This window comes from Sinocyclocheilus rhinocerous, unplaced genomic scaffold, assembly GCF_001515625.1.
Source record: "Sinocyclocheilus rhinocerous isolate Xijiao unplaced genomic scaffold, SAMN03320098_v1.1 scaffold212, whole genome shotgun sequence".
In the NCBI taxonomy this organism is placed as follows: Eukaryota; Metazoa; Chordata; class Actinopteri; order Cypriniformes; family Cyprinidae; genus Sinocyclocheilus; species Sinocyclocheilus rhinocerous.
The window spans coordinates 833737-860771 of record NW_015638742.1 but is presented as its reverse complement, the minus strand read 5'-3'; the positions used below and the strand labels follow the sequence as shown (position 1 = coordinate 860771).

At 38.4% G+C, this 27035-nt stretch overlaps 1 protein-coding gene across 1 annotated transcript in view; it reads right to left on the bottom strand.

The window, feature by feature from the left end:
• Window positions 1-1614: 1614 nt before the first annotated feature.
• The window catches only part of LOC107749984 (uncharacterized protein KIAA1107-like), a 29795-nt gene continuing 4374 nt past the window's right edge, over window positions 1615-27035 (bottom strand). The window contains exons 4-20 of the mRNA XM_016565229.1: window positions 26773-26906; window positions 26468-26585; window positions 21582-21671; window positions 20608-20688; window positions 20374-20487; window positions 18375-18464; window positions 15251-15353; window positions 14479-14661; window positions 14235-14399; window positions 12320-12449; window positions 11262-11323; window positions 9369-9954; window positions 8417-8504; window positions 8196-8308; window positions 6237-8108; window positions 1956-2900; window positions 1615-1692 (exon numbers count right to left, since the gene is read on the bottom strand). Coding sequence (XP_016420715.1) covers window positions 2365-2900; window positions 6237-8108; window positions 8196-8308; window positions 8417-8504; window positions 9369-9954; window positions 11262-11323; window positions 12320-12449; window positions 14235-14399; window positions 14479-14661; window positions 15251-15353; window positions 18375-18464; window positions 20374-20487; window positions 20608-20688; window positions 21582-21671; window positions 26468-26585; window positions 26773-26906 — 4465 coding nt within the window. The 3' untranslated portion in view covers window positions 1615-1692; window positions 1956-2364. The remainder of the gene's footprint in view (window positions 1693-1955; window positions 2901-6236; window positions 8109-8195; window positions 8309-8416; window positions 8505-9368; window positions 9955-11261; window positions 11324-12319; window positions 12450-14234; window positions 14400-14478; window positions 14662-15250; window positions 15354-18374; window positions 18465-20373; window positions 20488-20607; window positions 20689-21581; window positions 21672-26467; window positions 26586-26772; window positions 26907-27035) is intronic.

Below are 27035 nucleotides of genomic sequence, written 5' to 3'. Positions count from 1 at the left end.
AACACCGATTCCAACATTAAACAGAAATTTCTGGGGGAGTCCTTAGTCGAAAAAGCGCCATTGAAATTAATAAGAATGCTAGCTTTCTATGAGTATTACAGACCTCCTTTGTAGAGCTGTCGTCTATTTCTATGTAAGGTGCACCGGTCCAGTTTCTCCAGCAGTGTTTGGCTTAGAAGCAAGTTCGAGCAGATCCAGACAAAAGCACATTAACACAAATTCGGTAGGAGACATTCCAGCAACTCTTACTCTCCTTGTCACGCTGACCTGATTATGCTGGGAGTAATTAGCTGTATAGTGGCAGATCCTGTTTAATGTTTTGTTTATTGTCAGCCGGCCCAGATTTTTGTGGTTTGGCACCTCCTGTAACAAATGAAGTGAATTAGAACCGCACAGTTTCCAACACTCATTTCAAGGATTATGTAGAAAAAGGATACAGAATCAGAACTGTTGATATGGAAAACCTTATAGTTTGTTGTAGACTTCCTGGAGAAGCAGGGTTTTGAGGACGAAGTGCTGGCCTGCTCAGCTCTACATAGTGTGTTTGTGTGTGCTTAATTCTTCTTCTTAAGACACTTTACTTTTACTTTGCAAGGGCACAGATGAATGATTTTCCCTTCGGTGCTTCCTGTCAGCCTCGGCACTGGAGAACAGACTAATTTATAGCATGGGCAACCTTTCTTCTGTCCTTAAAAGTCTAGTGTCCTTATTTAACTGTTCAGAAGATACAGAAATACATACGCCTTCAATTATCAAAAAAATCTATCTATCTATCTATCCTTAAAATAAAAATCGTACAGAGAGGCATCTAGAATGGAAGTGAATGGGGTCAGTCCATAAATGTTAAAATACGGTTTCAACCATAATTGTTACCATAATTTTAGTTTGGGAAAAAATATCACTACCGTTTCTGTGTAAAGTTATATCCAATTTTACAAATTTGCTGCCTAAAATGACCGCATAATTCAAAAGAACAGTTTTTCAACTTCTACAAATAATACATGTGCAAAATACAGTTGCAAGAAAAAGTATGTGAACCCATTTGAATTGGTTGGTTTTCTGCATTAGTATCATTACTGATCTTCTAGTATAGACAAACACAATGTGCTTATGCTTACAACAGACAAACAACAATTATAATATTTCATGTCTTTACTGAACACATTCATAGTGATGTGGAAAAGATAAGTGAACTTTACTTTAGTAAGTAAACTTTTTGTTCTTGAGTCCATTGTTTGTTCTAAGCAGTTAAACTGCCCAGTGTTCTTCAGAAAAATCCTTCAGATCCTGCACATTGTTTTGCTTCCAGCTTATTCTGCATATTTAAACAACAGTAACTAAGATTTTAAGATCTTTTTTTTTTTTTCAAACTGAGGACAACCGATGGACTAATAATACACAACTATTACAAAGGTTGAAAAAAGTGTAAACTTTTTGAACATGAAGATCAGGTCGAATTGTACTTATTTTGTCTTCTTTGAAATGTAAGAATCTTCTGTAGCTTCTGAAAAAATGATGTTTAAAGAAAATTAGAAAAAAAGTTATAGAAAAACAGAAATTCCAGTACTTTTTCTTGCCATTCCAAAATAACATCAGTGCTTTTATAAAATCATTAGATTTGCATTTCTGCATTTTAATCCTCTAAAACTCGGCCTTATTTACTGTACTTCCATTCTAAGTGCCTGCAATAACCTTTAGTTAAAATATTTTTAAAAAGGACAGCAAAATTCAAACAACACAGCTTTTATTGTCTTAAATACAACAATGGATGCATACCAGAATAACTTACTAAAAGTTATAGAAAAACAGAAATTCCAGTACTTTTTCTTGCCATTCCAAAATAACATCAGTGCTTTTATAAAATCATTAGATTTGCATTTCTGCATTTTAATCCTCTAAAACTCGGCCTTATTTACTGTACTTCTAAGTTAATTCTAAATATTTTTAAAAAGGACAGCAAAATTCAAACAACACAGCTTTTATTGTCTTAAATACAACAATGGATGTAAACCAGAACAACTTACTCTCTACACTCTGTTCAAAACGTTTTAGAAGCGTCATCATTCAGAGACAAAAAGAGCAACAAGAAAATGCATTTTTGGTATTCTACAAAGATTCAAGCAACACCCATCAAGTAAACAATAGAGCTTCGAAAACTGCCCACATGCAAAACAACTGCAAAGAGGTCATTGTTACAGTCCTTGATATAGTACCTTGTACAATGAGAACAAAATGACATGTGACTTCGGTCAACTTAAGCTTCAACTGATCAGTCTTTCTCCCCAAAATAAATAAGCACAGAAAGGATGCAGTAATCCAAAGAGTCCCATCAAAACATTGGCTGTATTCCAGTCCAGGAGGCCATCAGTGATGTGTCTCCAACTCCACGATGGTCCACTCGCCCTGTGGAGATGCAGCGTCCTCTGGAGAGAAGCTGGTCACAGTGATGCTGGTGGTGGAGTCCTCCAGTGGAGAAATAAGCTCGGCCCAGCGCTTAAATGTGTCCTTTTCGTGATACAAGTAGTCCTGTTCATTCAAACAGTCTCGAGACAAGGACAGCGTCTGCTTGATCAGATACTGTGCAAGGTTTAAATCCTCTGGGACTGAGTTTATGATGCCCAGATTAGATTCTTGGTCAGACAGTAGCTGTCGAAGCAGACTCCAGTCTTTCTCTGCAAACTTACTGTCTTCGCTGTCCACTTCCTCTTTAACGTCCTCTGTCTCTACTCCTTTACCCTCCTGACGTGACTCCTCCTGTTGGGGATCATTGCTTCTGTCAGCATCCATGCTTTGTTCGAGGGCTTCTCCCAGGTCCATCTCGTAAATGGGGGACAGGGCTTTAGATGGCCGCCGGTCATGTGTGCAGGTTTGATCCAATGTGTCACAACCATCAAATTCCCCTAAAAATAATTGACAATACTGCACAATGACCAAGTGTTTTATCCTTACGTGGGCTTTTTTAATTTTCTTGAAGACATGCGTTGTTTCTAGCTCCACACGATGTACAAAATCACCCCTAGTGCAACTGTGTCCTACGTGATGCAGTTAAGCTTGAAATAAGACTAGATGAAAAAAATATATACTTTGTCTTAGGCAGTTTTCACTTTTCATTGTCATTAATCAAGATCTGATTCAATGATACATGCATTACAATTAAGCAGATGTGCAAATCCAAAGTTTTCCATAGGTCAACTCTTGACTTTCCATGGCCTATCCATGGAGCAACTTCTGAATTTAGGATAAGGATGGACAGCTGCCATAAAGGTGATGCACAGAAGAAAGCCTACACTGAATGTGTCTCTCTTGTTCACAAGTGCTGTAACAGTAAAATGCATGTTTTGCCAGCCACTGTATCTCCAGCATAACTTAAGTTTGGTTCACATACAAAAGATATGAATTCTCTAGTTCTAATCAAACTGAGCATTTGTTGTCCTTAAATATACACATCGAAATGCAAGCAAGCACTTAACGCTTTTTAGTTTATACTTCTTAACTTAAAGATACACTGAAACTATGAAGGACACACTGGCAGAAGAGTGCTTATTGCTTTACTTATCAAGATATGGTTCTTATAAAGATAAAACTCCCCAAAAAACATTAACAGTGATCAGAATCATGATACAAGTGTGAAAAAAGAGAGACATGAGGAGGACCTTGAGATTGTTTATCTAGAAACACAACATACAGAAGAAAAATACTAATTCTACAGACATACACTGAATTAAATGAAATCTGCAACATAAAAATCTGGAGTTGAGAAAAAGTTACCTACTACAGAACTACGGATGGTGTGATATATTGTGAATGAGAAATAAAACGAATTAAAAAAACACACACAAAAATGGATACAAACATGGAATTTCATAAATGAACAAAATCAATATTGAAACCTAGTATTGGCATGCAAGATTTCCTGGTTTGGGTGACTTAACAGACAGTCTTGAAAAATAAGACCGCAACAGACTCAACATTGATATTGAGTATAAAAAACATCTAGGTTGTTCTAACACATTCAAAGCATCATGGTCTCTGCAGAAGGTGTGGTCCGTTATGTGCAGTATTAAAAGGAAGCTTAGCTCACTGTATATTTGTGCATATACACTGTGCACACAATTATTAGGCAAGTTGTATTTTTGAGGATTAATTTAGTTATTGTACAACTACAGTGCTCTTGGTCAATCCAAAATGTTAACAAACCCTCAAACCTGAACATTTAAGTAGTAAAAGTGAAGTTTTGGCGTTCTTAAGAGAATATCTACATGTACACCGTTATTAGGCAACTATTAGTGTGCAGAATTATTATGCAACTAAATGAAAAGCAAAGATCTCACTTGTTTATTTTCACCTGTTAAAGTGAGAATAATAAACAAACTCAAATTTACAAATAAACATTTCTGAAATTTCAAAAAGAAAACCTCAGTGACCAATATAGCCACCCTTCTTTTCGATAACAGTCACAAGCCTTCCATTCACGGAGTCAGTCAGTTTCTTGATCTGGTCAGAATCAACTTTGTGTGCAGCCGCAACCACAGCCTCCCAGACACTGTTCAGAGAGGTGTACTGTTTACCTTCACTGTAAATTTCCTGCTTAAGAAGGGCCCAAAAGTTCTCAATAGGGTTTAAGTCAGGTGAAGAAGGGGGCCATGTCATTAGTTTTTCATCTTTAAGGCCTTTACTGGCCAGCCACGCAGTGGAGTACTTTGATGCATGTGATGGAGCGTTGTCTTGCATAAAAATCAAAGTCTTCTTGAAAGATGCAGACTTTTTCCTGTACCACTGCTTGAAGAAAGTGTCTTCTAAAAATTGGCAGTAGGTCTGAGAGTTGATTTTGAGTCCATTTTCAACCCGAAAAGGTCCAACTAGCTCATCTTTAATAATACCTGCCCATACCAGTACCCCACCTCCACCTTGCTGGCGTCTGAGTCGAAGTGGAGCTCTGTGTCCGTTACTGATCCAACCACGGGCCCATCCATCTGGTCCGTCAAGAGTCACTCTCATCTCATCGGTCCACAAAACCTTTGAAAAATCTGTCTTCAGATATTTCTTGGCCCATTCTTGACGTTTCAACTTATGTGTCTTGTTCAGAGGTGGTCGGGTTTCAGCCTTTCTTACCTTGGCCATGTCTCTGAGAACTGAACACCTCCTACTTCTTGACACTCCAGGTAGGTTGCAGTTGTGGAATATGGCAGCACTGGAGGATAATGGGTTCCTGGTAGCTTCATGTTTGATTCTTCTCAAATCTTTGGCGGTTAATTTGCGTCTTTTCTTCTCGACACGTTTCTTGCGACCCTGTTGACTATTTGCTACAAAACGTTTGATGGTTCTGTGATCACGCCCCAATATCTTAGATATTTCAAGAGTGCTGCATCCCTGTGAAAGACTTTTTACAATTTTTGACTTTTCAGAGTCAGTTAAATCTCTTTTTTGGCCCATTTTTCCTGAGGAGAAGAATCTGCCTAATAATTATGCACACCTTGATATAGGGTGTTGATCTCCTTAGGCCACACCCTCCCTCGTTACATACATACACATCACCTGATATGCATTAAATCCAATAAGCATTCAAGTTTATACAGCTTGGACTTGGAAATTATGGATAAAATGATGATATGGTCAAAATCATCACTTGCCTAATAATTGTGCACACAGTGTATATATATATTTTTTTTCTATGTATATATTTGCTGGCCAAGTCACATGGAGCTTGTCTTTTGCATAAAGATCACTTATGGAAGAGTCAACATATAAATGACTTGGCCTATGAGGAAGAAGCTTATTATTTAGTATGGATAATGACAAACAAAAACGACTGAGTACTTAAGTGCACTGGTACAACTGTGACTGCCCAGCCATGCCACATAACAGATGGTCTGACTCAGCATACTTCACCACACGCAGATAGATATTTTACTGTAAATATTAAGCTTGTAAACTTGTTAGTTGAGTTATTTAGGGCATAGCGCCTCAGAGAAGGCAATTTATTTGTGTGTATAGCTTATTGAAATATTAGATTGCAAAGGATAGACATCTAAATAAGAGAATTAAAGGAAGGGGGAAAGGAGGCAGTAGTGTGCTACTATCTAAATCAACGAGCTATCAAGATTTAGCCCATTGAAGATGATTGAGGTCAAAGGAATTGTCTGAATATTTAAGTTGAATGGGTCAGGATAGGAGACTGTGAGTAAATGTTTCTGAGGCTGCGGTCAGGGGAGATGGGCTCTAATGTTATACATTACCTGCTGGAGAGTGTGCGGGTGAGCTCGCAGTCAGCTGCGGCTCAGGTAAGTCTAGCCCCAAGTCAGCTTTTCTGCTGTCTATATGTTTGGACTGGAGATTGTCATACTGTCCCACCAGCCGGAGGTCCAGGTGACTAGGGCGCTCCTGAGCAGGAATGTCTCTGGTGTCTTTGTCTTGCACAGGGGCATCTGATTGATTACATGCACAATTCTCCTGTGGAGATCCCTGGATCTCTGTCAGGAATACTGCAGGTTTGGGCTCCTGTTCATTTTCCTGGTGGTTGGAGATATGGTTGGCCCTCACTGTGCTTGTGGACTGCTGGGAGCGGTAGTCTGTCTGAGAATTGTGAGGTTCACCATCAAAGACATCACCATGTGCAAAGGAATCACTTGACTGGTGTGTCGGAGTCTGGGCACCTCCTTCTTCACATCCAAGTTCCTCGCACTCATCCACCGAGAGTAAAACAGAGCGACGGAAGTTAGAAGCTGACTGGTACTCTGGTTGCTCATTCTCTTGTTCCGCAGGATCTTCAAATGCAAGATTGACAATACCTTGAAACTGTGGAGGTGGCTCGGCAATTGGGGGAGCCATTCCCCTCTGTAACACCTCAACTTCTGATCTTTCATCTTCAGTCTCCTCCTCTTCTTCCTCTTCCTCTTCTTCTTCAGAGGAGAAAAGTTGGTGGTCCTGCATGCCCTTAAAGTTTTTTAATGTAGTATCCATTTCACAAGGTTCCTCCTCCACTGGCAACTCATCCTTTCTAATCCAAGAACGTGGCCTTTGACGCCCTACCTCTTCTTCACTTGTAGTTTCTGCCTCTCGTCCTCTGAGCCGTACCTCCACACGTAGTCCAGCCCCACTCTCGTACATCTTGAGCTCCTCAGGTGTGCTGGTGTCACTGCTGCTGCGACCCAGGAAGTCAGGGCAACGCATGGTCCCACACTTTGAAGCGCCACACTCATGGGAACAGCAGTCGTCATCTTGCGAGCCACCAGCATCATAATCCTCTGACCGTGGCTTTATGTCATCAGAAGAAGTAGTGGCACTGCCAGTCTCTGACTCTGGGCTAACTTGGGGATGAAGCCCATTCCATGAGTCCTCTAGGGGTGTCTCAATGCTCCCTAGACTGCAAGGTGTATCAGGAGGGAGGTCTGAGTCCTTTGAGGAGTTCATGGAATTGAGGACTTGTTCTGGTCCAGTGACATGGGGTGGAATGCCATGGTCTGTGGCCAGTTTACTTAGGCTTATCTCACTCTGCCCAGAAGTACATGTATGCATGTCCGGAGTTACTGACTGAGTCTTCACTTCTGTGCTTCTTAATTTACTCACTAGATCACTGCTTTTCTCCATATCTTGAACCTTAGCGGAAGTTGCTGATATACCCTCAGGAACCGTTTCTTGCTGGTCTAGTACAGCTGGGCTGACTAGTGAATGCTGCTCCAGGGAAGAAGGAACTTTGGAACTCTCCAGACAAGATGTGACCAGTTCCTTGCTTCTTGTCTTACCTTCGGTAGAATCTGGATTCAACTGCTGAGTGACCTTTTTAAAGTCTGAATGTTTAGGGCTGGATACTGAATCTTTCACAGCAGTGCCTGGCTTTTTAGAGCCAGCAGGAGTTTTGACGGCCCCTGAGGATTTTAGAGATGATTTTGTTGGAAGTGTTTCTGGAGCCTTCTGTTTAGGTCCTGTTTTGTTTGGGGCAGAAGGCGACTGCCTGGAGGAAGACGTGGAAGCTTTGACACTGGGCCTTGACTCAGGGATGGCCTTTGTGGTCTTCTTTGTAGTTGCAGGTTTAGATGTATCTTTCTCTACCTCTTTTCTTGGGGAAGCAGGCTTTCTAGAGCTAAGGGCTGAACCAGGTCTGGATGAAGCTGTTTAAAAGAGGAAACAGACTTGAACTCATTATTGTTAATAACAAATTACTTTTAGATCCATTCTGAAGCTTGAGTATTTCTTACCAAGGTTCTCTGACACGGTGCTTTTGCTCTTTGGATCTGAGCGGGATGCAGGAACTCCAGGTACTGCACGACTGGTTGTGGTAGGTTTAGTCTTGGTTGATTTATTAGTGGGGCTATAAACACAATGAAGGATCAAAGGACTATCAACTGGAAGAAAGTGGAGAAAGTAAAAACAGTAGTGCAAGTGTGAGGATCACAGCCTGGTTGTTAACATAACTCACCTGCTAGTCTTGTCAGTGTCTGGTTTTTGAGCAGGTTTGGTCAGAGGAGATTTTGTTGTTGCCTTGGCTTGAAGTTTTGACCCGAGACCTACAATATAAAAGGATTATTAAGTCACTTATTAAGTAAAACCACACAACATTTTTATAAATTACATTGCATGTTGACAATACAGAATGTAGTTATTTAAAAACAATTTTAAGATAATCATTTAAAACATTTTTTTTAAACGTATAGCCCATTAATCTAATTAAACAGAGCACTATCCATCACAATCCTGGTCTCAACATGGTCTGCACATAAAAAATAAATAAATTGTGATATTTTTGTACCTTATTGTAAACTGGTATTTGTCCTGCAGAAACTCTGTGCTATCTAAACCTACATTCCTTAAGAACTGTGAGCAAGGTAACTGGCATGTACAATTTTAGTAGTGCTAAGCAGCTTAGTGATGAGCTAAAACCTACTCTGCTGAGCAAAGACTCTCTGAGTCACAGAGAAGTCAGTACCAGGCAAACACCAGCTAATGAGCAGGGAAAAGGGAAGGGATACTGTGTCTATATTTTTACCTCTGGATTTCAAGATTCAGAATTTTCTCTCCCTCTCAACTGCAGTACATTCCTTCTCTCTCTAGCCTTCCTTTCCTGTTCTAATTTTCTAACTTTTATTGAAACTCAGAAGCACAGATCATACTATTAATTAACTTTTACTTACAGGGACAAAAGAGTAAACCTGAGGGGGTAATCTCTAATATCAGGAGCTATCATGGGAACTGAGGATAGCTTCTTGACTTCCAAGAACTTACAGCTGTTTTCAGATCGGAATTTCTGCTCAAACTGTTTCACTGCCTCTGGCTTTGCTGGATACCTCCACTCACAGTAAAACAAGGACTAGCTTGAGATGTAGTAGAGTTTAAATTTCTCTAAAGGTAATTATGAATCAAGGTAAATTCACCTGTTGGTGTACTGTGGCCATTCTTGCGAGGACTCCCAGCGCTGTTGTCTGGTGAGGTGCTGCCAGAGTTAGATGGAGTATTCTGAGCATTGCTGGCTGATTCCTGAGGCAGATCTTTCCCTGACATTGTGTTCTTCTGCACTTTTCCTCCTCTAGTCTGGCCTGCCGAGAGATCAGACCCAGCAGGGGAAGACTTTGGCCTTGCTCCTGGGTTTGGCTTCTTGTCCATCACCGTCTTCCCTGTGGGTGAACCACGGGCACCTGAAGCAGTGGAATTCTCCCGTTGAGCACCACCACCAGTGCCATTCAACACTGGTTTAACAGTAGATGTAGTCTTGGTTTTAGCTGGCGTTTGAGTTGGCTTAACCTTATCATTTTTACTTCTGAGTGAGGCGTTGTTACTAGCTTTTGTTTTGCCAGAAGGAGCCGTGTGAGCTGTTGGCCCCAGAGCATCAGACTTCATGGTGCCTGATGCAGCAGCTACAGATCTTGCAGGGGAAGCACGTGGACCCTGTGATACCTTAATAAGAGGATGAGTAGGGCTATCACATGGAGATGAAGTGCCCGAGAGGCATTTTGTAGGTTTCTGTTGCAGAAGGGAGAGAGATGGAGAGCACAAAAGACTATGATGGCTTTGCTCATTGTTAATCAGATCAGCAACCCATTTGACACAGTAATCTCAGATGTATAAGACCATAGAGCACAAAACCATGATCTTTGGATTAAAGGCTAAAAAGCACATTCTTCTTCTTCTTCAAAGCACGTGGACCCTGTGATACCTTAATAAGAGGATGAGTAGGGCTATCACATGGAGATGAAGTGCCCGAGAGGCATTTTGTAGGTTTCTGTTGCAGAAGGGAGAGAGATGGAGAGCACAAAAGACTATGATGGCTTTGCTCATTGTTAATCAGATCAGCAACCCATTTGACACAGTAATCTCAGATGTATAAGACCATAGAGCACAAAACCATGATCTTTGGATTAAAGGCTAAAAAGCACATTCTTCTTCTTCTTCAAAAAAAGGACAGCTGTTTCCTTAGCCCACGGTCTCTGTATCCATATCACTTTGGTCATATATACATATTGTTTATTTAAAGCTCAATAATGAGGTGTTTTTTCTTTGTCAAGCCAGTAGTCCCTGTCTATATTTTGGCACCGAAACACATGCATATTTATACTTTCTATGGGCTTCTTATCAGGCCGTCCTTATTGTTGAGCCCTGACAACAGCATCTTCAAATCTCATAGTGACAACTGTAATACAGCTGATATGATTCTGTCATCTTTAAAGAACAGAACTCTTGTAAAGACTAAAAAAGCAAACAAATATGTAAATTTTCTTTAAGAAAATATTTCTCACAGGGAATCCAGCTATGTTTTCAGGATCAGTAATTCTGCAGCACCTTCTCTGAATCAACCTTAACGTTGTTGTGATGAGACAGCTCTCATTTAACAGCCATTTAATTTCAGTTCAATCAGCTTGTCTTTCAGTAAAAGAAAACGTTATAAAATCAGAACTTACAGTTCTAACAGAGCCTATGCCAGTAAATCACTTTATTTCTAGTGGTCAACCGATATTGAGTTTTTTAATAGCTGATGCTGATATAGATATCTAGAAAGCAGATTGGCTGAAAAAATGCAGATAGATACACTTTACAATTTAATGAAAGCAAACAGAACTGTTGAATTTACAGTAAAAGAATGTATTTTAATTTGACAATATTTACTCAATATAATCATAATAAGTAAAAAAAAAAATTACTTCTGTTTATTTGTGATGCAGACAATCTCAAAATGACCAAATATTGCCTAATTAATCAACCTGGGCCAAAATATCTGTATGTATCCCATCATTTTTCAGTTTTACCAAAATAAGCAACAGAATAAAAATTACCCGAGAGCTGGTGAGCACAGGTTTTTTCCCAAGCCGTCTACAGTCTCCTTTATCAAGAGCAGCTGAGAGGGTTGGTGGAGGGAGGAAGAAAATAAAGACTAATTTTAGATTACAGACAGCTTCAGTCTAATTAGAACATCCACTCCTGCATAATCAACATTTGCCAAACATTTCCTCAATCAGACACGCAAATACTTGCAGACTTGCAATCAGTCACAACCCCAATCAGTAAAAGTGGCAGCGAAGCTCTGCAGAGAACCACTGATGTCCTACTCCTTCACCTCAGATAGAGACAGCGCAGATCTAGCCTTTGATCATCTCACAGCTTATCCAGAGCATTCTTTAAAACATCAGAAAAAAACAAAGACCTAGGCTTCGTTCCCAGCAATACAACTGAGCTCTGATTTCACTGTTGTCATCCACAAAATCAATCCAAATCATGGATCAAATAGCTCCTGTAAAGGAATGCAGCTGGAGTGTTTGTGTTTGCTGTTGAACGATGAATGCTTTGCATATGAGCCACCGCATTTGCATTCCTTTACATATGCGAGGGAATCTTTAGAAAGCACGATCTTGACACCTAAAGCAATGCATAATTTATGCACTAGCATATATGTTTCCACCTGCAGAATAGAACAACACAAAATCCACTGTATCTCATTGTGGACCCCATTCTCCAACCCCCCCTTGGAAATGCTTAATGTTTTGATGTGACTGTATTCTAGCTCTCAATGTTCAAAGCATCACTGGGTCATATTAAAGGACTGTTGTTGAAGGACTGACAGGAGCTGGAGGTTATCTCTCACCAGCACTGGCTACCCAATATCCATGCAAAGGAGGGCTCTTCATCACTGCACTGGACCACTAAAAAAAAATTCTGACTGCTGCATAGTTTTGAACACCAAGCTTCTATTGAAAGCTGTTCATTTCTTATGATCTTCTCTCTTATCCTCCTCTATTTTATACTTTACCTTCTTCCCACATTATTTACGTTTAATTTCCATTCCCCTTTCTTTTGCTATTGCTACATTCTTACCTTTTCTCCTTCCTCTCCTTACCTGCGAGTATTTTTTCTCGATATCTGGGTTGTAGTGCGTCCCATCCTTGTGTGTGCCGCACTGCAAAGAAGGACTGAAGCAGGAAGGTCCAGAGCTTCGTGCGCAGCGAACACAGCTCACGCCTGAATGGCTACCGGAGGGACAGAATGAGTGAGAGAGGGTGAGCGAGTCAGAGAAAAAGAGAGAGAGAAGGAGGGAGGGTGGATACAATAGCAGGAGAACAGGAGCGAATCAGCAGCTGCTTCAAAGGCTGGTTGTCTTGGCAACCGATCGTCGTTGCCTCCCTCCACCCTTAACAGGATCCAGCTAAATGGATGATGTCAGTAGCAGAGGCTTGTGTTCCCGCCTTCTGCACCGAATGTTCATTAAAAAAAAAGAACCTCTGTATTTTTTCAGATTCTGCCTCAGCCTTTCCATCCGCAGTTTATTTCTCCCACGTCCCTCCCTGCCTTCCTCTATAATGGACATGGAACCAGATTAGACATGGCCACACCCACGACTCTTGGTCTTTCTCAGACTAATCCATTCTGCCATTTCCCCTGGGATGTGAATGAACTCACAAAGAGACAGGAAGCGACAGAGATGGCCAGAGAGAAATATAGAAAAATAGAAAATGAAGATAAGTACGAGAGGTGGAGTTGTTTACCATGAACTTTTCTATTTGTAGTGTCACTTTACTGTAATCCGGCCTGGCCATGTACATTACATTAAGCGAGTTTAGATCCCAGGATCAAATGAAGCGCTTTGTACACGTGCCATTAAATACAGAGAATGTGCTCAGCAGATCGTTGCTGCAGTTATGCACTACTTGATGAAGCACAGAAAATCTATCCATCAATTATTGTAATAACTACTGTACACCACTGATGCAGTTAACATGTTAAAATCAACATGAAATCATGATGTACCTTTTAAATGCATGTGGTTTTCAATTCTTTATGAAAATGTAATGACAAAGTCTGAAATGGTTGTTCTTTTTAGCTGTTGTCACTAATCCTACTTTTACAACTGTTTTCCCTTAACCACTATTCTGGTATGACCAGTGCACAGTAGTGCCACCATGCTTTGAATATCCTGTTTCAATTGGAAAAGTAAAAACATGTACTGTAAATACAGAATGCTCCACCTTTCAATATGCAAATCGATACAAGATGAAATTGAATTATGTATTCCTCAGATTTACTTTATATTTACCAAAACAGAACAGACAGTTCTGATCTGGATTGCTTAATAAAATAATGTTTAAATGAAAACCTGTATAAACATGTAATAAAATCATGCATTCGGGGCTGTGCTGTATTTTTAATATAGTTAAGGTTGAAGGAATTGCAGGTATTCCACTGCAGGTTGTGCCTAATCTCTGACAAACGACAGACCGGAAGTCATTTACTTCCAGTGGAGAGTAGTATGGGAGATTAAAATTTGTTTGATGATCTGAATCTTTTAAGTGTGACAAATAGGCAAACAATTAAAAAAACAGGAACAGGGCAAAAACTTTTTCACACCACTGTATATATATATATATCTGAGCATACAGAAATCTCAGATCAGATTTGCAGCTACACCACAGGTGACTGTCCGACTGCATGTGATGCTTTCAAATCAAAATATGATTGCAATGAGAAAATAATCAATACTTTTGCACTAAAACTGTATTTTTTTAAACACTATTTCTACAGAATTATGTAAAATGAATTATTTCTGTAAAAATAATTATATTCAAAATAATTATTTTATAATAAATACACAATTATTTATGAAGACCTACTATGCTTTTCTTTCAAACATATTAGCTGTTCATTGTTTTGTGTGGATATACAACAGCCATCTTGCTTGGCTCAATAAAAATAAATGATTAATTTACTAAATGATCTGAGTTGTAATTAAATTCTGGCTTGTAGTGTTCTTTGTTTACCTCCTGGTTGGCTTGGTCTTCTGTGATAACATCTACCTCATTCGGGTCACCGCTCAGCCGGTTCACAGCAGTGAACAGGTCACAGCAGTTCTCCACAGTAACGCCCTCCCGCACAGCTACGCACACCTTCCTCAGGAGAGTGGGGTCACGTGTGAACTCCTCTCTCTGAAACAGTACATGCCTGATTGTCATAGCTGACAAAACATTTTATATCATATGCCAAAACATCATTAATTGGTCGTACCCTTCGGAGATCGTGGAAGGCAGCAGTGTGTGTGACCTGGGGCAGGTGTGTGACAGTCATCTGCAGACACTGTTCTTGCAGTTCACTAGCCAGACTCAGCACCTGCTTGGCCCATTTCACCTCCGGCAGGCTGCCAATCAGCTGCTCGCTGCCACACAGCACAGATACTACACTCTGCACCGTCTGAAACACATCACAATGTTACACACATACTCTACTACACCATCTGAAAAACATCTTCATAGACACACTGTCTCATTCATAGAATACATCTTCCCTGCTTCTCATGCTGGTTGCACTGTTGGTGACTGCAAATTTCCTAGTGTAATCCAATATGCTTCAGCAGTGGTTTACATCAAGGTTGGAAATCAGGAGAGGGAAAACCCAGTGTTATACAACTACACTTGGCTGACTGCAGCTGCTGAAGTTCTGGGTCTGTGTGTGTGCGTGAGAGAATTTTAGGGGACTGCCAGACTATGGGTTAAGTGAATGAGCTGTTTGTGGCTTTAACACACACACACACACACACACACACACAAATCCACTCAATCAAGACCTCTAATTGCTCTTTAGTCAATAGCCATCCTCAAAACAGAGGCCACAGCTCATCTCATCAATGTCTTATTGTACTAGGATACAGACAGAAGCAGAAGGACAGTAAGGAATGAAAGGAAACATGGGTTGTTGTCTATGCTGTTTCTCACTAGAAAAATGTCAAAGGGAAGTCCCCACCACAAGAGAAAACAAATATGTGTCTGTGAGTATTACACACCATGTTTTTGGTGACATTATTAAGGCAATCTCTCTGTAGCTCTGGAGGGAGGAGGGCAAAATTTCTTTCTGACCAGCACTTCACAAAGTGCTCAGCTACCCATCTGTGGATTGAAATAAACATCAAGAGCGTAAGCTTTTATCTTAATTTTTAATTACAAATAAGTAAAATGTAAAACTTCCTGCACAATTCCTGCTAAGCTACAAAATTAGCTTTTGCCACGGTAACTTAAAAGACAGTTTAAAAACTGTCTTTTAAGTTACAGTGAAATGAAACAGTTCAGCCAAAAAAAATAAAAATAAAAAATCCTTCATAATTTACCCACTTTTGTGTCATTCCAAACCTGTAGTTTTTTTTTGTTTGTTTTTTTTCACGAAAGGAGATGTTTTGAAGAATGACCAGTTTACTCCATAAAATCCAGTATGGTACAGTATTTATAATTTATTCTATCAGACTTCAAAAAGCAAAAAACTGTACCATAAAATTGTAAACGTTATAAGTAAAACTTCATGTTCCTCACATAAAAGCTATTGTACATCCTTAGAAGACTTGGAATATAGTGGACTAGTCATATGAAGTATTTTTGCAGCACTTTTATTGTTTTATAGTCTTTTTTCTCTTTTTTGAATCTTGTCAGCATTAATATGTCAATATAAAAAAATTTGTTACAATTTTCAAGCCAGACATCTGGGTTCAAACAAGAGAAGAAAAACATTTCAAACAGCATGTGAAAATGATGATAGAACAGCTTAGGCTGGGCGAAACAACCAAAATCTTAAAGGGATAGTAGAAAATGTTGTCATCATTTCCTCACCCTCATGTTGTTCCAAACTTGTATAGGTTTCTTTCTTATGTTGAACATAATAGAAGTTATTTTGAAGAATGCTGGTAATCAAAGAGTTGATGGTCCCCATTGACTTCCATAGTATTTCTTTCCCTGCTATGGAAGTCAATGGGGACCAACAACTGTTTGGTTCTTCAAAATATCTTCTTTTGTGTTCAGCACAAGAAAGAAACATACAGTACTGGTTTGGAACGACATGAGGGTGAGTAAATGATGACACAATTTGCATAACTATTCCTTTAAATCCTGATATGCATAATTTCAATCATGACTGTGATGATAAATTACTAAACAAACTATGTATATATCCAACTTTACACATACACTTACTTATAAAGCATTATATACTAATAGCAAATCTCAACTGGTTGATAATTTATGTCAGTGTCAAATTTAAACTGCTCTAACCTTCTAAATGTGGACTATATGAGGCATTTAGGTATGAATGAAGCTGCTTTGAAACTACTGTATGTGTATTGTGAAAAGCTCTATACAAATAAAAAGTTCTTTCTGGAAGAGTTATCCCAGTGATCTAGGTTAGTAACACTAGGGCAGTAGGTTCAGCAGGCACTGGACTGGCACTGAACTGAAAGCAGCAGTGCTGCGCTGATCTTACACCATCAGATCATTGATGCTGTACTGAGAGCCTCTCATCCTGATGCGTGACTCTTCACCCTCCTACCCACGGCGGAGGCAGCACCAAAACATCACAGAAACAACACACGCACACAGTCTCTCTCTTTCTATCTCTGAGGCACTGGAAAAATCCCGACCTACATTCACACGCCTCTCTGAGCTGCTTTACCACAGTGCACGGAGTTTACAGCAAAGACAATTCAATGACAGAGCTGACTAATTAAGTAATGGTGATGATACGAAATGATTAAAGGTCAGTTTCATTCATTTTTCTTCTGCGGTCCAAGTTGTCAGTCAAAGAATCTTGGGACATATACATGTCTTAATATTTCTATCTATTTACCCCTACAAAATTAAGAGTAAAATCAAAGAGGAATGACTTTATTAGGATTTTTTTGTTTTTTTTTTGCATGGCCACCACAATCTAAAGATGGAAAGAATTTTTCATTTAAATCAGTCTTTTTGTACTGCCTAGGGCCTAGAGGCCCTTTTATACCCACTGTGAAACAAACAAATTGTTGACGACTGGTCTAATCACACCAAGAGCAAAGCCAATATCGTTCTGTATAATAGGGGTGAAAACATTTTTCAATTGATCTGCCAACCGGGTAACAGAAACAGCTCTGCTAGAGAAATATAGGATGCTAGACAAGCAAACCAGCTCAAGAATCTTGTCTAATATCAGACATAAGCCATAAAAACATTTACATACTTTTCTGAAGAAACCCCACAAAAAAATAAAATAAAATGAAATAAAAAGACGTGTAAAAGTCCACTAGGTTTCAAAGGACTGCAGGCTAACTTCTTAGCAACTAAAGGCCTTTCTCACATTGGCTAATGTTAATGTTTATGAGTCCATCATCAGGAGAACACTGAACAACCATGGGGTCCATGGCAGTAGCAAGGAGAAAACCACTGCTCTCCAAAAAGAACATTGCTGCCTGAGTTGAATTACTGAAATAAATGAACTTTTCCACAACATTCTAATTTATTGAGATGCACCTGTATATATATATATATGTGTGTGTGTGTGTGTGTGTGTGTGTGTGTGTGTATACATTTTTGCTGGTTTGCAAATGTTTTGAGGCATTGCGAAGAACAGATCTGGTATTGTACGAGCAAGTCAAGAGAACTTGATTTGGATTTGTCTACACTCTAAAAAATTCTGGGTTGTTTCAACCCAACTTTGGGTCAAATATGGACTAACCCAACTTTTGGGTTAAAAATGTCATTTAAAAATTTAACCCAACAGCTGGGTTAGTCCATCTTTGACCTTTGACCATTATACTCTTTTGGTAGGCAAATTCTAATCTCCACTTCAATTTTTTTGGCTTAACAATTGTGTCAAACATTAACATTTGATGTGAAAATGGGTTTGTTTTAAATGTTTAATAAATATCTGCAAAACCGATTGCATCCACATTTGGACAGAAGCATAACCTCAGAAATAAAAAGCATTTTGAAACCTGTATTATTTATTGATTTATTTAGTCATTTATTATTTAGTGATTCAATTGCACTGTACAGTGCACTGCATATGACCCTTAATGGAGCAGTACAATCAGAAAAGAAGGGAGGGAAGAGGGATTTTAAAAACCATTATTTAAAGCAGTAGCATCCACAGAAGTGCAGAAAATGCCTCACCTCACACAGGAGTAGTAGAGATCCTGCAGGCCTATAGAGTGGGTAATGGCGAGGCACTTTAGGATAGAACAATATTTGGCCGAGATACAACTATTAGAAAATCTGGAATCTGATGGTGCAAAAAAATCAAAATATTGAGAAATTCGCCTTTAAAGTTGTCCAAATGAAGTTCGTAGCGACGCATATTACTAATCAAAAATTTATTTTTGATACATGGTGGAAAATGTACAAAATATTTACTACACAAGTTGCAGGGGCTCATAAAAGAATGCATTGTTCTACATTTACACTCTTAAAAATAAAGGTGCTTCAAAAGGTTCTTCAAGCGATGCAATTGAAGAACCATTTTTGGTTCCACAAAGAACCATTCAGTCAAAGGTTCTTTAAAGAACCATCTCTTTCTTACCTTTTTATAATTTGAAGAACCTTCTTTTGCCACAAAGAACCTTTTGTGAAACAGAAAGGTTCTTCAGATGTTAAAGGTTCTTTATGGAACCATTTAGACAAAAAGGTTCTTCTATGGCATGGTGAAACACCTTTATTTTTAAGAGTGTAGCAGGCAGAAATATACAATTTGAAAAATAGAATCAAAAGCATTAAAGTCTGGACCACTGAATTATGGACATAATTATAGAATTAGTTGTTAACTAAGACTATGTTCATAAAGTGTGAGCAATGTTGTTTTGTTATTGACTTCTTCTAATTTTACTATTTATATATTAGATTGTGTTTGCAAGTGTTTTGATGGAGTTTGCAAAATACAATATTTGTTTGTGCGAGTGAGACGAAAAAAACCTCTGCTGAATAAACGTATGCTATGCGTGTTAATAGGAAATTGCCAAAATGTAATTTTGGGGGGGAAAAAAGAATGCATTATTTAATATAAAATTAAGTGGAATAAATGCGTTTTCAATAAAATGCTGTTTATCAAAGAATCCTAACAAAAAATGTCAACAAAAATGTTTCACATTCCACAAAAATATTAAGCAGCACAACATTGACAACAATAGGAAATGTTTCTTGAGCACCAAATCAGCAAGTATGATTTCTGAAGAATCAAGTGACACTGAAGACTAGAGTAATGGCTGCTGAAAATTCACCTTTACCATCACAGAAATAAAATACATTTTAAAATATACTGAAGTAGAACAGTTATTTTAAATTGTAAAGGCATTTTATAATAAAATAATTTTTACTTTATTTTTTTTAATCAAATAACTGCAGCATTGCTGAAAATAAGAGATTTCTTTCAAAAAACATAAAAAAAATCTTAGCATCCCCAAATCTTTAAATAGTTTATCAAAAGTATTATGCATTTCTGTAGGGGGAAAACTAAATTCTTAGCATACCTTTAAATCAAGTCTTTCCAACACTTAAAGGGTAAAATTATTTTGAAAGAGTAGAGGGAGTAAATGCATCCCTCTTCCATCTCTGTGTAGGATGGCTGAAAAGTACACAAACTAGCCTTGTCTTAAAGTATTCTTGAAAGGTGGGAGTGAGAATGAAAGACTCAGAAGCAAACAAAACTGCTCTTCACGAATTACGAGAAGGCTGTCAAACACTATGCTTCTTGACTTGCGCTGCCTCCCACTACTGCTTTTGTACCAGAGATCTTACAATCATGACAGTCTGCACTTGCTGTGTAAACATGGTGTGAGTCTGCTGCAGTGCTTCTATTCTAAGAGAAGAAGAAAAATGGCAAAATACGGCTGAAGAAAGAGATGATACACCCATATCAGACAACTTAAATGAGAGGAATCCTCGTCTGGAGCCACAACACAGGGATAAGGCCATTTTGGCTGACAAATTAAATGCTCTACAAAAGCTGAACCAATGCCCAGACTTTACTCGCTCACAAATACAAATCACATAATGTGTCCCTAAAGGCTAATAAACGACAAGATGATAGTACTACTGGCGCTACCTGACAACAGACTCACTGCTTAAAAAGACTATTTACACTCCTCACCTTTAATGGACTGAATGTGTGTGCCGTGACCCCATCCTCTCTCTTACCTTGGGGAAAAAGCGGCAATAGTCCCGAGTCAGAACCATCTCGGCCACGTCTTTCAGCTCCTCCAGGCCCAGCATGTCTGCTGCTAACACAACCTGACTGAAATCAAACACAAACAAACATACGTCTTGACATTCCTGCGAAATCTGACTAAAGCCATTGCATTTTTTGCATTTACCACATTGGAAGAAAGGAAATGTCACTACAGAGGGTGTTTACCTGACATTTGTTCCTGGTGGGAAGTCTAGGATGGCACCGTACATGAAATGAAGCAGAATTTCCATTTCATCTGGACCCAGACTGATTTTAAAAAAAAAACATTTAGATCATGACATTTTACAAGCTCTACAAAAAAACATTTCACAATGAGGTCTCATTTGTTAACATTAATTAATGCATTTCCTAATATATTTTTTATTACATTTATCTACCTTTGTCCTTTGTTAATGTTACATAGTAAAAAAATGAGTAGTTTGTAGTTAACTTGCGTATAAAAACCTTATTATAAAATAAATATCTTGTGTGTTTTCTTTTTTCAAAATGTCCTGTTAAAGACCCCATTTAATTATTTGCACAACACAGTTTTCAGTTCTGTGTTGACATTTACTATTGAAAAAGGAAGTTGGGGTGGACATATTTAGTTTATGTCACAGCCTGGCAAAACCAAGATTCAACCTTTGAGGATTTCTGGCCACCACCTACATCTTCACCTACACTTGTAGACCAGCCAGAATCAGAGATCAGATCAAGCTCTTCTGAAGAAGAAAACAGACTGAGCAATGAATAATTGATAGCTGGTAGGCTGGAAGATCCTCATCAGGTAGAAGATCTGTCTGAGAACTCGTGCTGAACTCTGGAACATGTGAGGTCACACACATGACCTCTCAACTTAACTGGTTTTGTGAATATAAATGTTATCAACTGTTGTAAAAGTGGCCTGCAGTATCACATTTATGATATATGGTGAGCAAAAAAATCTTTTATAGGTGCCCTGAACCTCAAGAGTTCCTTGTAAGAGAAACTGGTAAAAGAGGAACCGACAAGAGCTACATAGAGTTGTTAAAATACCTGGTTGGCTGTACAGTACTTTTACACATACTTTACCTTCTAAGCATGACAGAGTATTTGATATTTATATTTATACTATATTGCAGTAATTTATCCCATTTTGATGGGTGTCCTGCATAACCTACCCCTGCAGAGTGATACACTGGCACAAACTCTCCATCCAGCTGCCACACAACATCGCTCTGAAATACTCTGAGCGTGCACACAGAATGGCCCTGTGGGAAAGGAGAAACACACATACACACAGACAACATCAGCTTCCCATATCACTCACACACGCTTCACACCACTTTACCCTGGCTTGGTATTTGTAAAGCAGCCCTGGAAGATGTATGTGCATGTGTGTATTATTCATTGACTGATATGCTTGGGCATGTAGAAAAAAGCCTAGTAAATAAAGAAGACCTCATAAAATTGGGGAAGGGAGATGTAATGGTTTATTTCAGTATTATTTTAGAAGATGACGACGACTGTGGCTCCGTCTCAAAACCTAGAGAGCTGATTAACTAGGTTTTAAACATTGTCCTTATATATATATATACACACAGAGTTTTGGCATGAAACTCTAGATGGCACAGTCCGATAGGTCTAACTCAATCTGACCTAATGACATCTTTATCACATGGCACAGCTGATGCACAGCTATCTTGTATCGGTAGCCAATGGTAGCCAAGTCATATACATGTATGTTTGGCTATTATACCACTATTATGGCACTGACAAATCCGACTCTCTAACCAATGTTTTCCACCCTTACTAGATCTCACAGAATCTCCGGTATACTCTGATGTTCATTTATGTTGTGGTCAACTGAAAAAAAAAAGTCTCACAAACAGAGATATCCTAAACAATATCTACTTTCAAAAACTTTACCAATGATGTCTCAGTCTGATGTTTATCACAGTATGTAATTAGCATCTGCTCTATGCAGAAAGAAGCATACAGACAAGCAGCACAAACACACAATCACACCAGTCAGCACTAGGTAATTGGATACATACATGTATGTGTATATATATATATATATATATATATATATATATAAATGTTTTAAATTTCAAGTAATTTCAATGTGTATTCAAGTACAAATTACATTTACTTTTTTAAAAAATGAATAGACCCAGACAAAAAATTATTTGACATTTACCTATGAAAAATTTCCACATTTTCTTTGAGATCAAGTGTGCATTTTTGGTACTGTTCATGAAGAATAGCATAAACGTTTCATAAAAACTGTTCTAATCTAAGCATGTTTATATGGCAAGAGGCTTGTATTATCAAACTACATTTCCCACTATCCTCTACAGCAGCACAAGAATGATAAAATGCATATATATAATGCATACTTTACACACTTAATGCACATCGTCATCAATTTCGTTCATTTGTCAGACAGCCCTCAGATGTGAACTCCACTCTATTCCTCTTTTACAGCTTGATATCCATTCCAGTGAAATGATAAAACAAAATCCCACTTTTCACACAAATTCGTAGAACTGCTATTGTGGGTTCTATTTACTGGTTACATTAGGGTAGATTAGAAGCCTGAAAGTGTCTCACTCAAAAAATGGACCTGACCAATAGTAATCAAACTGTATAACTGATGATACACACATGTATCCACTGACCTACAAAATTCAGCAACTGTCAAAGGCTGTGGATGACACTGTCAAATTAGATGTCACAAGTTTAGCTGGCTAATTAGATTTATTATTCCCTCTAAAATGTTTTAATGTTGTTTTATGCGAGACAAAAAAATAGCAATTTAAATTTGCTAGAGAAATGATTTTTGGACATTTCTAATTGTAATGTAGTCACTTTAGTTTCAAATTAGAATAATAATAATAAATTATCTGGCATTTTCATTTATTTGTACATGGTCTATTTAATAGTCATAAGCTAGTCATGCATAAAAGTTAAACACTTTAACTGGGTAATAAGATTTACTGCTCTCTCTAAAATATTTTAATGTTATTTTATGTAAAAAAAAAATAGCAATTCAATATTCAAAAGAATTTATTTAAATGATTTTTAAACATTTTTAATTGTAAGGTTATCATTTCATTTTTTTAAATAGAAAAATGCATATTAATTAATCTACTTAAAAGAGTCATTTTAAATTATTTGTACATGGTCCATTTAATATTCATAAGCTAGTCATGCGTGATGAGCACATCAGCACAAACCAACCCAAAACTGTCTCCACTAATTATTTAACACACAATTATGCTTATGTACCTGCTTTATAATGAATTACAGCTGATTCTATGGCATTTCATTCTGAATGTGTGTGTCTGTAAGAGGCACATACTGTTTGTGTGTGTGATAAAAGATGATCCTCATCTCCTGGGAGATGTATGGACAGATGAGGGAGGGTTGATGAAAGTGAATAAGAGATGAGACGGGGATTAGCAGTGCTGTTTCAGTGTGTGTATCCTGCAGTGAGACTGACAGATCTGCAGCAGTCACCTCAAGCCTGACATACTGATCAGGACTGCAGACGTCTTTCTCCATCCAAACAACCCAAACCCGCAGAGATGCTGCTACCGGCTGATGATGATGAGGGAGAGCCTGTTGCTATAGTAACAGGTCATGGCAACTGCTCTAACCTCTGCAGCACCAAACAAAGGTGCTAACAAGACACTCAATGACAGGAAACTACACAGATATGACAGTCAGAACATGACCTGTGTTGCACGCTCATATCATTAGAGATTAATTACTACAGATTAGTGTGTATGCAAAATGTGATGTTTTGTATATTGGTTTTCAGTGCTAGATTAGAACAAGTTAGTAAATACGGTTTCCTTCTGATTAGCTTCGCCTTTACTGCATCATGAAGGAGTAAACTGTAATTCTGCCACCCTCTGGAAATTTATGATTTATCAACATTACCTTGCTTCACTGAAGTCAGACAATCTAGCACTGACTAGGTATTGACTGATATTAGAGATTTTGTATTTTCGGTATCGGTATCAAGCTATATTGCATATACATTTACTGATAAACTGTGCATGCTAATTTTACCTACACTGTTATGATTAGATCTACACTAAAAGCGCGATAATAATAATAATTTTAAAAATTATTTAAAAGAATCTGATCAACTTGAATGAAAATGAATATTTATTTTTGATACATTATATTATAATGTGAGTTGAGTTTGGAGAGGGACTTGTTTGGCTAAAAAAAATGGTAGACCATGTTTTGGGTGTTTGGCAAACTTGTTTGTGTGCCCTTTTCATTTGGTGCTGCTAGTTTTTTGTTCAGTTTTTGTAACAGTTCATCAATTTTTGGATGTTTCCATTAACAATAATAACCTTGTTATGAAGTGTCTTATTGTGAGTGTTGAATCTCAGCATAAAGCACTGGGTTTGAGAGAAGAGCCACAGTTGAGTGGTTAATTCTCAGGGAAAAAAAGCTTCTACTAAGCAGTGAAAGAGAATGTCACAGCTGATGAAATGATAAACTTGCCATCAGTAAACCTCCATGTAACACGGGCCAAATGTCTAAGACCACTAAATTGAATTTGAATTCTTTAATTTTTTTCCCCCTTACAAATGCTAACATAAGCATGACAATATTAGAAAGGTTGCATTTTCACATGTATTTCAGAACTTATGTCCGGCATCATTTGCTTAATGACAGCAACACTTGAGCTCAGGAACGAAGTAATGCATAGACTTCCATGGGCTGAAGCTCAGGGGCCCACGCTGGGGATGATGCACCATGCTGCAATAATTACTTTTATATATAGGAATTTACAGCAGTAACAACTGCATTCTATAACCAAACTCACATCCGTACATTTTCAAGACTAACAAGCTCTGTTGTGTGAACAGAACCGGACAACAAGTTTTCTGTAACATCATACAGTGCGAGAGAGCCACTCTTTGCTGAACGCGGGTAGAGTAACTTACAAAGGTGTGGATATAATCGGAGTGTCATCTGAAGATTTTAGATCAAGTCACTGTCCACCGGAGCGGTTTCAGTGAGTTTTGTGGTCTGTGTGCAACTCAAATACTCCGCTCTCACTCTGTTGTCAGTTAATGTGACGCACAAACTTAAGCCTCGACTTTTGTCAATTCAAATGTGATAAGATTTTAGAGTATCATTTTACTTGAATCACTATCACTATGATTACAGTTTATAGATCCTATTGCACATTCATTAAGACAGAATTTGAGACGCTAATCTCTATCGAACGTGACATTCTCCAAAAATTGGATTTTGCTGATGTTATCAAGGACTTTTCAGACGGAAAAACAAGGAAGGAAAGTCATGTAATTTGAATTTATTCATATTTTAGCACAAATTAAAATGTCTATGAGGCCTAGTGGCATTTTTACTTGGGGTTGGGAGGCCTACTGCAACGCTGTAACCCAAGGACCTCTGGTTAACTAAAGGCACCCCTGCTTGAGCTGCATGAACTTGTGTAAAGCCTGAGGATCATGTTATCCAATATGATTTGAGAATGTTTCAAAGAGCATTCTGTGCTTCAACGGAACAAAGAAAATCTGTCCTTTTTTACACTGTATAAAGTTACAATGTAATTGATTACTTCATGATTTTATGCCATAGGTTTGTTTTAAATTTTCCAAAATAAATACTAGATTTACAAGCAAATGACTACATTTATGCAAAAGCTGGTCAAGATGATTTTACCTGTGTGCTGAAAAGACTTTATCTGCCACCCGGATGCTGATGTCAGACATATCAGCCCTCTGATACAGAGCCAAAAGATCTGCCCCAAGCCCTGATGCTGGCCCTAAATGCTCTAAACCTGACAAACAAACAGAAATTAAGCAGAATGAGTAACAAGGCCACAACATGTAACGCTGGCTCTTACTATTCACAAACAGACATTAGCACTAATGCAGCTCCAGTGGGCAGAACTGATCAATAAAGAACAATACGATTTCTGGATCAAATCAGTGAAGAAAAAAAGATAAATACTAGATTTACAAGCAAATGACTACATTTATGCAAAAGCTGGTCAAGATGATTTTACCTGTGTGCTGAAAAGACTTTATCTGCCACCCGGATGCTGATGTCAGACATATCAGCCCTCTGATACAGAGCCAAAAGATCTGCCCCAAGCCCTGATGCTGGCCCTAAATGCTCTAAACCTGACAAACAAACAGAAATTAAGCAGAATGAGTAACAAGGCCACAACATGTAACGCTGGCTCTTACTATTCACAAACAGACATTAGCACTAATGCAGCTCCAGTGGGCAGAACTGATCAATAAAGAACAATACGATTTCTGGATCAAATCAGTGAAGAAAAAAAGTATCCGGAAAAGTTGTCCTTACCTGGGTCAGAGCTGACCTGAGAGTCAACATCATGGCCGTCTACAGCAGTGCCGTTCACTACCAGCGAGTGGCCGTTGTGTATATTTAAGGTGCTATTCTCCTTCACCAGGCACTTGTCTTCTGTGTACACCTTTCTGTTACAGAAAGCGCAACATATAATTTGTTACCAAACATGTATAGCACAAGTCTTTTACAGACTGGTACAGGACTGATCTATGGTTTTGTTTTACATTTTTAAAGGATCAAAAACAACTTTAATGCTA